At 27.2% G+C, this 12,518-nt stretch overlaps 2 protein-coding genes across 2 annotated transcripts; one reads left to right on the forward strand and one right to left on the reverse strand.

The window, feature by feature from the left end:
* Positions 1–6,836: 6,836 nt before the first annotated feature.
* LOC124939049 (very-long-chain aldehyde decarbonylase GL1-9-like) lies at positions 6,837–7,690 on the forward strand. The gene is made up of 2 exons (XM_047479564.1): positions 6,837–7,067; positions 7,145–7,690. Exons 1-2 carry the CDS (start codon positions 6,837–6,839, stop codon positions 7,688–7,690), a joined length of 777 nt encoding a protein of 258 aa, XP_047335520.1.
* A 2,739-nt stretch (positions 7,691–10,429) lies between these two features.
* On the reverse strand, positions 10,430–11,333 carry LOC124940132 (transmembrane emp24 domain-containing protein p24beta2-like). The gene is made up of 4 exons (XM_047480616.1): positions 11,141–11,333; positions 10,868–11,054; positions 10,679–10,786; positions 10,430–10,584 (listed from the first exon to the last, which is right to left on the reverse strand). Exons 1-4 carry the CDS (start codon positions 11,261–11,263, stop codon positions 10,451–10,453), a joined length of 552 nt encoding a protein of 183 aa, XP_047336572.1. The 5' UTR covers positions 11,264–11,333; the 3' UTR covers positions 10,430–10,450.
* Between the last annotated feature and the right edge of the window lie 1,185 nt (positions 11,334–12,518).

The following is a 12,518-nucleotide window of genomic DNA, read 5'->3' on the forward strand; positions in this document are numbered from 1 at the left end:
TATGTAATTTAAAGTGGATCATTTGAATTTAGAGGAAATTAAGGAAGAACCTTCCAGAGAAATCATGAGTTTCATTTCCCCAATATTAAGGTAAATATACAAATCAAGCCAAGTAATCTTTAATTACAAACTAAATTCTCCTCAGTCTCTCCATAATTATATAGCAAATTAAATAATGTAAATAATAATTTGATGGGCCTATTATTAAAATAAATTAATAATGAAACCTTAGCTTGGGCCAATTAATCTATCATTTAAAAAAACAAAGCCCTATACTTTGGTCTTTCGGTTGGGCATCGATCAAAACAATCAAAATAAATAAATAAAACAATACTTTTAAATAAATAAATAATAAAATCTTTGTTTTATTGGAATAAAACATTTTCTAAACTCCCACTTATTTCACTAAACAAAATTTAACATTAGATATATTGACAAAAGTTAATAAATTAACAATTTTAAAACTAGGAGAATTATGTAATGTTACTACTACTCACTAGACAAATGAACAAGTTCTAAAATTTTGATAAAACTTGATTTACTAGCAAATTAGTAACTTAGTCTTAAAAAATTATACAACTTAATCTTTAACAAATTATCAATTTTATCTCACACATAATATCCACTTTGAATTCCTTTTAATAATAACAAATATTTTTGACATATTCATCACATTGCATATCCTAACATTCAAATTAGATATCCTGCATTAGGTTTATTATCCTTTTAGGAAAGTGAAGCATACTAAAACTCAACAATAAAACCAATTAACCGATATATTTATGCATTTAGTTCACTTAAAAATATTTTATATTGTTTTAACTACTTCATCAAACTAACATCTCTTTATTATGCATAAAAAATAATTAACTTAATATAATATTTTTTTTCTCAACTCCATTTATTTCTTCTCTTTCTCACTTCTTCCTATATAAAAAATGACTTGAGTTATTGTCACAAGATTTTCCTCACTAGCAAAAGAAATTAACAAAGTTTTAGATCAAATTATACTTAATTAATAGTAAAATTTGTCTTAAAACACGTGATATCTTGCATAGATAGACGAAATAAGTAACCAAATATTTATTCAAATTAATACTCCTTATTTCACAGTGCAATTTTTATTTTTAAAAAGAAAGAATAATATGAAGTATTTTCTACAGCTTTATTTCAATATTATAAGTAACAAAATAAGTAACCAAATAATATGAAGATTCTTGGGGAGAATGAATAATGAATATGTGGGTATAAATGACAACACACTTAATAAAGATTATCTCGAAAGAGGGTCAGTTAATCCTCATTAAGAGTGTTGTCATCTATGCCCACATATATGATGTTGATTCATTATTTCCAAGAGTGTGACGGTGAAAATGAAGAGGATAATGTGTAAATTTCTATTGGGATTTTATAAATCATCGTTTGTTATCTAATTAATTGAGATAAAGTTAAATGTTGTAAAAATTAAGGAGGTTTAGATATTCGAGATTTTATATCTTTTAATAAGGTTCTTCTATAAAAATTGTGTAATAGATTTGTTATTGAGCTGAATAGTCTTTGGGAATCGATAATCAGATGTAAGTATGATAATGATTGGTCTGGTTGGTTCACAAAAATGTCTAATTATTCAACGGATGTAACATTTGGAGGGAAATTTATTCTATGTGGAAAAGTTTTTGTGAGCCTTCTAGATTCATTGTGGGGATGGTTCTTCGAATATATTTAGGGACAACATTTGGTGGTGTCAAAAGTCTAGCTACGATGTATCATGAGTTTGCTTCCATTGTTATATGTAGAAATGTCATGGTTAATGACATGTTTGATCTTTAGTATAGTGGTTTCGCTAGCCGAATTAGATATAAAATGTGATTAAACATTATGGAGACTTCGTCCCAAAATAGAGTTATACTTTTAGTATGACACAAACAACTCTCACCGTCTGAACAAAACGTTATGTGTTGGCAAAATATGGATAGTTTTCATGTAAGGTATTGCTACAAGTTATTCGTTAAAATGAGTTCATATAATTTTTGTTGGAAAAAATTGGGAGTCAAAGATTCTATTTAATATCTTGTTCTTTGGATGTAGCATTATTCATGGTGGAATTCTATCGGATGATATATGCATGAAAAATATTGTATTATAGATAGTCATATATGTCACGAAGAAATTGAATCGACAACTCACTTACTTTTGCATTGTCGAGTAGTGACTATTATTTGGAGTCTTTGTGAAGTATTATTTAAATTTATTAGATGATGCCCAAATCTTTGAGTAGCTGCTAAAAAGTTTGGATTGATGCGGCTGATATGGTAGGCCTACATATTTGAGTTATCATCCCAATTATTTTTTGGTGGGCTATTTAGTTTGAGAGAAATCGTCGAATTTTCAATGATCGTAGTCGTCTGATACGTATGATTCATAATATTATTATTGCGACGCTTTCTGAGATTCGTTTAGGAAAGTCAGTAGAGTCTATTAGGGAGTTAATCGTTCTTTGCGATGATTTACGAACTCAATAACTATTGAGAACCAATTTTTTCTTTTTTTTAATGACATGCTTTATTGTTGTGCTTAAAACGATTTTTTCTATTTTTAATATACATAGATATTTTTTAAAAGATAAATAAATATTATGATTAAAATTTTTTAATTTTAAAATTATAAAAAATAATTGATAAAGTTGACTTAAGTCAAGACCAATCAACTTACACTCTTAAGGAAGAACTAAGTTTTTTTATTGGGCAATGACAACCAAGCTTAGCTCATTCCATATTAAATAAAAACTTAATCTTATTATAAATTATATTTGAGATTTGATATATAATTTTAATTATATATAATTTTAAAGAAGAACATCAAGAAAGAAAGAAAAACCACCAACAATGACATTGATATATATTTTTAATTAATAAAGATTATTTAATAAGACTGATCAATAATATTTTCATATTAGACAACACTTTACTAAAACCTTGTACAATATTTTGATTTTCACATAATTTATTATTAAAATTATAATTAAGTGTTCAAACAAATAAACAAAATTTAATTAAATCCATAATTTTAATTCAAAATTCAATTCAATACCCACCAAACATACCATAAAAATATACCTTATATTAGTTTTATAGTATTTTGTAATCTTTCATAGTTGACTTTTATTCTATGGGAAATTCCAAATATTCATACACTGCAAACATATCCTACCATGAAATACCTTAAATTAAAGTTATATAAATAATAATATTTACTATTATAAAATTACCTGCCATAGTTGACTATGATAAGTAAAAAGACAAAAATGCTTACCTATAAAATACAATTATTATAGTATTAAACTAATAGAAGCTACATAAAGAAATAACAATAATATAATTTATACATATATCAAAAGCCACTTAATAATAATAAATTTCTCCTAACGTGCGAAATATGTGGCATTTAAAAACTAAAAGTCCAAACTTCTGATATCAGACTTGAATACTTATTGGCCAGTCTTATATCACACAAATATATGTATAAATATTTTACATCTGCAATGTATTTAATTGGGATTTATGACTTGACTATATTATTATTAAAGAAAAAAAAGTAGGTTGGATTATATTATAAATAAGATATTATTTGAAAGCTAACAAATAAAAACTCCTGCCATCCACTAAAACATAATTAGATAGTCATCTTTATAATTGTAATCAAAGGATCAAGGTGTTGTGGGTCAAGATTTCAAATGAGACACCAAATGAAGTTTTTATAGTTAAAATTGAGCTTCAATTTCTTATTGAAGAATATGGTACTAGAAATATATATATAAAAAAAAAGAAACACAATAAAAAGGCAAAAACAAACAACAAGTTAATATATATGTATCATATATATATTTGATGGACATTTATTAATATTGAAAAATGAAAGAAAATGAAACTTCTCTCTCCGGTTAAGTTTGTCTTTAGAGAACACGACAACACCTAATTTTTATTCTTTATCATTACTCTATTTATATTTATATTTACAAATTATTACATTTTCTATTTTTCTTTTATACTAATATTATTGTCTTTCAATTGCTATGAAATGAATAAATTTGTAAAAAAAAAATAGAAACCATATATTTTAAAATATTTTTATAACTTCTAACCTATGAAATGAACAAAACTTTAAAAGAACTTGATATTTCATACATAAATCATGATTTAATAAAAAAATAAAAGATTGCATTCTTTTCTTACTTTGATCATTCCTCAGAAAAAATAGCAATTTTGCAATACTCAACTTTTTTCCATTCTAGGTATCATAGAGACAGGAGAAGCAAAGTAAGGATGAGATCAATATTTTTTTTTAGGGATTTTAGGTTTGTTAATGAAAGGATAAAATTTTGGTGAATAGCTAGTGTCGATATGTTATCTGCAGTTAAGCTTGAACGGCTTTCGGACCTTATTTCATTCTTTCTTGATTTATTTTAATTGCAATATATTCAGTTAAATCTTTTTAAAATTTGTCGCAATTGTCAAGTCGGTTCGATTCAGTAAAACGGATCAACGAGTATGGTGTTTTCTACCCACCCTCATTTTAAACTATTTTTTTAATGTCATGATATCATTTATCATATTTTTCTCCATGTGTATAAGGTTAGTATGATCATACTATTGTCTATATTCACTAAGGCAGTGTCACATATATAAAAAATTCAACAAATGAGTAAGGTGATACTTCATTTTTGTGTATATGTGTCACTTTATAAATGTGATACTTGCCGTGTCTATACTGATAAGATCAAACTAAATTAATCATATGTATAATCTATTCAATTAAAAAATAATAATGCAAACCTTAAATTGCTCCTACAAATCTTAGTTGATTTTCCCAATGCCAAAATGGTTACGGTCATTTACGGTGTCCCTACTCTGAAATGTAATAATATATAATTTATTGGATTCATTCCAAATGTTTTTAGGTGAATTATCTGATTGAAGAGAAATCGTCAAACATTTAATGATTGTAGTCGTCTGATTCGTATCTTTCATAATACAATTATTATGACGATTTATGTTCGTTCCAAAAGGCCGGTAGAATCCGTCGGGAAATTAATCCTTCTTCTCGAGGACTTACGAACACGATAACGTATTGAGTAAGGTTTTTTATTTTTCCTTTTTATGTAACTTTTTATCGTTATGCTTAAACGAATTTCATCATTTTTAATATACATGACATTTAAAAAAATTTATTAATATAACATTTTCCCAATTAATTAAGTATAAGATATGAGCAAAACATAATGAAATCAAAATGATAATGTAAGACAAGTTTTAGCGTGAATACATCTCGATTTGTCGAGAGTAAAAAAACTACGGGACCTGAACAATTCACTATAATCAACAAGTTACAAGTAAGGGTTCTTTCTAGATATAACCAAATTAGATATAAATTGCATCGAGATCACACAACAATTTTGAAATAACAACAAAGAATAGAAAAAGCAAGATCAATCAACCTTATCAATTATGCGATTCTAGTTTCTCTTTGATCGACTTAAAAGCTTTAGAAAACAGTTTTTTACCGTTCAGAACGTAACCTCGGAAATAACCAACAAGTTGTCAACGTTTGAAGTAGATCAAACGGTGCAAACTCCGGCAAATGGAAATCTTCTGTAGTTGATACCTCAAATTTCTGAATCTGTTTTTGCTCTGATCTCTTTTGTTGTTATGTAAAACCCACTAAAACTAAAATGAAAAAATAATGTCATTTCACATTATATATTGTGAGCTAAGTAAGTTCACACGAAGTTGAGCCAACGTTTCTTCAACTCGGAGGAAAAAAATAACCATTATTGGATTGAAATCGAATCGTATCTTAATATGTGAATCGGTGAACAAAGTAATAGACAAATTAATAGAGATGTAGAATATATAGAGAGAGAGAAAATAAATAAATAAATAAATAAAAGTAGATTTATTTATACAGACGACGTTAAAAAATGAACACATGAAATTGGCGAATTATAAATTTCAAAATAGATAGAAATATTTTAAGAGTTATTTATATTTGAAGGGTTAATTTCAAAATTTTTTCATATTTGAAGGATATTATATTTGAATTATCATTAGAGTTAAGCTTAAGCACATAAGCACAGAAACACACTTAATCATTTAATTAGGCGCATAATTTGTCGCCGGGTTCTATTCCAGAACCTCTAAAATAGGATGGAGCTATCTAGCTCTTGTTTACCACTAAACTAAAACAGGAAATTTTATTCATATTAATTAATATAACATATAAACATATTATTTTAGACAAATAATTATGTTCAATAGATAATTGTTCTAAGTTATTTAATAGTTTAACTATTTGTTTCAGTTATAGTATATAATAGCATATATAATTATAAAAGAATGATAATATCATAAGTAGATCGATCTAGTCGTCCTATAAATAGGAAAAGCAAGCTGTATTATAATAGGTACATGATATAACTTGTTTGTCGAAAAAGTCTTTCTACTTAATTAGTGCAACTTTTCTTAATACCTGGGCTTAACTTGGCTTATCTTCATTTTGTATATAATAGGTAAGATAATAATTATTATCAGTTGTTCAATTTTCGATCGGAAAAGTTTCTTTAATTTGGAGTGATTTTGTTTTGTTTCAGTTGATAGTTGATCGAAAATGGGACAAAGATGTTATTTATGTCAACGGGGCCTGACTCCACCCGAATAAAAAATAAAGTTATTTTCTTTTAGAAAATATGATATAAACTTAAGTACTTAACTACTCAGGAATTCGATAAATACACTCCAGCTTCGATCCGTCTTATTGTCATTCTTAATCTCTAATGCAGAATGGTATTTTGGGAAGGGTACATGAGTGATGAATCGATGGGAATATTTGCACCAATCGTGGTGTACTGGTTGTACGCCGGTTTTTATCAGGCACTGCCTCCTCTAGAGAAGTATCGCCTACACTCGAAGAATGAGGAAGATGAGAAGAACTTGGTCTCTTTGGCCTCCGTTGTTAAGGGTGTTCTTCTTCAACAGATTGTTCAAGCAGTTGTTGCTTATTTGCTCTTTCTGGTCTATCCATCTTTCCCATCACCAACATTTTATTTGTTTCTACAAATCATGTTTATTAATTTTTCGCATTCATGCAGGCAACACCAAATAATTCAGCTCAAGAAGAAACTCAATCATCGGTCCTTGAACAAATGGTTCGGTTTTGCGTAGCAATGGTGGTGTTGGACGCTTGGCAATATTTTGTACACCGATTTGTGATGCACCATAACAAGTTCATGTATCGTTATGTCCATTCTCAACACCATAGGTTAATTGTACCTTATGCAATTGGTGCCCTTTATAGCCACCCTTTGGAAGGACTTCTAGACACAATTTCTGGAGCTATTGCTTTCCTTGTTTCAGGAATGAATGCTCGAACTTCTGTTTATTTCTTTTGTTTTTCTATGATGAAGACAATTGATGATCATTGTGGATTATGGTTGCCTGCTAATATCTTCCACCTCTTTTTCGAGAACAATAGTGCTTATCACGATATTCATCATCAAATCCATGGATTTAAATACAACTATGCTTCTATGTTTTTCCCTTTTTGGGATAAACTTCTTGGAACCCACATGCCTTATAGTCTTGTAAAGCGACCACGAGGAGGTTTTGAGGCTAAACCACTACTCAAAAAACATTAATAATATCATCTTCTTCTTTATTTTGTACCATGTCAATATGTTATGTATAGCATCACTACTTTTGTATGTGTGTTCAAGAAGCAATAAATTCGAGTTTAAAGTTAGAGGATTGAAGTTAATGTATGAAAAAATTTGGAAAATAAATTAAGGGAGCTTGAATTTTATATATTCTCATTTGGAGGAGCTTGTTATGGAAAAAAAAAGTATTGTTGGATGAAATAGTATAGTTTTTTTAGGTTTTTAATTATTTGAATAGTTATAAATGTCTTTTTGTATATATTTTATAAAAATAAATAAAAATATTTTAATTTTGATTCATTAATAATTAAGTAATTGAATGGCTGTGAAAAGAAAACTCATTATCACATTAACTTTTTAAATTGTTGTGTACCTGGTTGTGGATTGTGATTTTTATTCAATTTTCTTAAACAAAAACTATGCTGTGAATGTTTAGTATTAAGTTTAGAGTTGAAATATTTGTTTCATATTTATCAATATTATTTAAGAATACTTTCTTCATCTTTATTAACAAGCAGGTCCAAAGACAAATGCGATCATAATAGCAATGGGTGAAAACAAGAATGGAGACAGAAATTAGAGTTACGAGTTTAATTATAATATAAAAAAAAAAGAATTTATGTGAAACCATTCAACTACTAAGTCTATTATTAAATTTAAAAGGTTTAAATAAATAAAATTTAATAAATAATAATTTATTTTTGGTTGAACTTAAGCTCAATTACAAGCTCTCCCTATAGATTTTAGTTTTTTTTTGAGATATAAGCACGTTGCAACACATAAATAACTTTACAACACATTATATTTATACACATGAATCACAAGCCCATTATATGGACATGTAATTAGAGACGGATTTATTAAGGGCTCAAATGGGCTTCAGTATACCCCGAAAAGAAAAAAAAAAAATTATTGTTTTTTATGGCAGAAATATAATATGAACCCATAATTTCATAAAATATAGAATTTAATTTACTATTTCTCTAAATAAAAAAAATTGCAAAATTACATTTGTTTACTTATTTTATTCCTAATTTTTCATTTATTTTAAGTCTACATAAAAAAATAAAAATAAAACGTACACCCCCAAATTTAATTTCATTTACTGAATAAAAAATGATTTGTTTTGCAATAACCTGTTTAAAATAAATTATGTTTTCAATCATTTTAAATCCGGGAATATAAATTTATTTTTTTCTAACTGGACGCTTAATATTACTTTATTTTTCAACCAGCCGCATTAATTTTTAATTGTTTGGTTAATAATTTATATTTTCAATTGTATTAGGTCACCTAAAAACATTGGGAGCACACCAAACAAATATTAAGATATTTTGACTGACTAATATGTTAGCAGGTTGTCATTGCTTATTTGGATCTGCCCAAAATATTGTAATAAATTTATATGAGAATTTGGAGCTGGTTGCATGTTTAAGCACATATTGTCACTAACACATGAGCTCAAATTAAGCTCTATCTTGTCACTTATTATCTCATATAAACTCCAATAAATCCTCACACATAATCATGTTTAATTATTGAACTGTTTTAAGAATGTCAAAATGAAATTAAACTCTATCTTGTCACTTATTATCACATATGAACTCCTATGAATCCTCACACATAATCATGTTCAATTCTTGAACTATTTTAAGAATGTCAAAATGAAATTAAGTTTTATCGTGCCACTTATTATCCCTCCGATAAATCCTCACACACAACCATGTTGATCAATTCTTGAACTGTTTTAAAATTGTCAAAATGACTTTAATATGATACATGTTAAAACCCGTCTTAATACCCAAATGCCAAATAGCTTAACAAATAAAATGAAAATTAGGAAAAATTAAGGGTCTTTTTACTCTCATCGTCGTATAACATTATTTATTAACTAAAATATAAAATTACTCATTATTTAAAAGAATATTTATCAACAAATAATGTTATTTTTTTTTAAATTAATGATAATTAGGCCCAAGTTACCTTTCAATAATTCAAAAAAAAAAAAAAAAAAAAAAAAACATGTTTGAAAACCCAAGCTAAAACAAATGAATTATCGAACAAAGAATTCTTCCACATATTCTTAGTTCAACTACACCAAAAGCAATCATGCTTAAGAGTAAAATTGACTCAACTTACTAATTGCACAAAAAAACATCTAAGGTTGTAACTTTCTAAAGAAACACAATTTCACAAGTCAAAACCAAAATCTTACACTATAGCCAAATAAAATTTCAAAATTTGTGCATCCAAGGAACTTTCCAAAACCTTGCAAAGAGACTAATGAAGGAAAAAGATGGGAGGTCTTGCAAACATTTTTTATGTCCACATAATATGATATGCTCCTTGTTCAAGAATGTAAAACATGCAAAGATGTAAAATCAAAATACTGATCAAGAGTTGCATATGATTCCAAACCGGCGATGAGGATTGCCAAAAGCCCTTAACATTCAACCGATCAATAGGTCATGTGGTCTCAATAATCCACATATAAGACTAGATGCATCATTCCTAAGAAATCACTAAGGATAAATGTGTGTGGTATGTCCAACACCATGTATGATTCTATCTCTTCATGAGATTCACATTAAAAATGTAATAATTGACCATTAATTTCATATAAGTACAGTCTGAAATGAAACTGCAATACATATCAAGTTGTATGCAGAGTAACATGAAAATCTTTTGTTTACTCTTAATGTATTAATTTGTCCATTTCATTATAAGAAGAAAAAATGCTAATTAAACCCTAGATAAGACCATCTTCCTATCAAAGAGGCGTTTGAGAAGGTAAGCTTGCAAAGCGCTAGCACCAACCAGAGCAACCGACTCGAAACAAGCTTTGTAAATTGTACCTTTGCTCATCTTCAAGTTCACTGCAGCATACCATTGAACAAAACAGAAGGGATTCAACCAACATAACCACAAAACATAAAAAATACTTGGCATATATAATAATAATAATGTTACCTAAAGCTTGTTGCTGACTTTGTGCATCTAAATAATGTTGTTCAGACCAGATTCCATATATGGACTCCTGTAACTTTGATATTTGCTCTATCAAAGGATTGAAATGATCTGCAAATAGCATTTTTATTAACAATCAACACGAAAAGTGTATATGCATTGGATATGTCCGATTTGATCGGTCTAACTAACCGTCTTTAGCATGTTCTTCATGGTGGGAGAAATGGGCTTCACGTACATCAAAATCAATCATTTCATGATAAGGTGATTTGTTATAGAAGCAGAAACGATGGACTCCTTTACTACTACTCACAAACTGTCCTATATCGCTTGTTTTATCACGAAAATCGTGAATCTGTTCTCCACCAGGTCCTTTAACCTAATTTAAAGAGAAACCCATAAACAGAATTGAAGAAGATGAAAAGAGAAAAGTAGAATTAACTATGAACTAACTCAATCACTCACCACAAGATCAACACCTGCAGGAGAATAATGACGAGAACCCTCTGAATTAATCACGACAAAGGAGAAATGAACTGTATCTCCTTCGTACTTAACATCATGGGATAAACATTCTTCTCTATCCATCACAATCCTAAGCCCATAAACAATGTCTATACTCCATATAATTGTAAAAACAGCTAGAAACCAACAACAATTCTTCATCTGCAATTTTTTTCATCAAAATCAAATCATAACCCATTTACCAGAATCAATGAATGAATGAATGAATTGAGAGATAAACAAAGAAGAGAAATTCACCGTAGGATTCAAGAGAGAGAAACACCAGTCTTTTTCCTCGTACCCACAAAGACGGCGGCCGTATCAGTGTCTTGTCTATTCTCTGTTTCTCATTGTTTATTTCCCAATGTTTCTCTCTTTGTTTTGTGGACCTAAAATATGGACTAATGATCTCATCCCACGTCAGATTAGTGACGCAGTTTTTCTTCAAAATTATTATTTGTTTTTATTTATTAACTATATATATAAAAAATAATATTTTAAATTTAATTTTAATTATAAAAACTTTAGTCAATTCAAAAAAACATATAATATCAAATCAGGAAAGATAAAGATTAAGAACAATTTATTAATATTTTATTACCAATACATCATAATTATAGTTACCTAAAAAAAAGAATAATAAATAAATAAATAAATAAAAGGTAATTTCTTGCAGAATATTGTAAATTATGCTATAAAATATTTTTTTACCAAATAATTATGCTATAAAATCATTTTTACCAAATAATCTTTTAAAGTCAATGTCATTAATAATTTTTATTTATTAATATATAATAAATTAAATTATAAAAATATATTCAATATAAAAAAACAATTGTAGAATGATATATTTTTGGATATAACTCTGAATTGAGAAATAAATATGATGTTAGTCTTTAAGTAAAAGGAAATTGGTAGCAATCTCTACTTTACTAAAATAGAATAAAAAACTCTAGTAAATATTAATCACCCTCTTCTTATAAGTTATAATTATTTATAAATATATTAATGTTTATTATTATTATTATATTTATTGATAAATCATTAATTAAGAATTAAAAAATACAAGTATTTTTACATAATTTAAATAAAATTATGTTGAGATTATTAGAATCTTAAAAAGATTATATTTATTACTTTAAGAAAAAAAAACAAATAAATGAGATTTATAATGGGATTGTGATAATTTATTTATTTTTCCTTAACCAATATATTTATTATTGAAAAATAAAAAATATATCAACTTGTTTTCTCTATTTTTTTTTACCTAAATCTATATTTTACTAATTTGTTAACTTATACTTTTATTTTTATTAAATAATTATAATTGTAAAAATTT

The sequence above is a fragment of the Impatiens glandulifera genome, chromosome 5, assembly GCF_907164915.1.
Source record: "Impatiens glandulifera chromosome 5, dImpGla2.1, whole genome shotgun sequence".
Classification (NCBI taxonomy): Eukaryota; Viridiplantae; Streptophyta; class Magnoliopsida; order Ericales; family Balsaminaceae; genus Impatiens; species Impatiens glandulifera.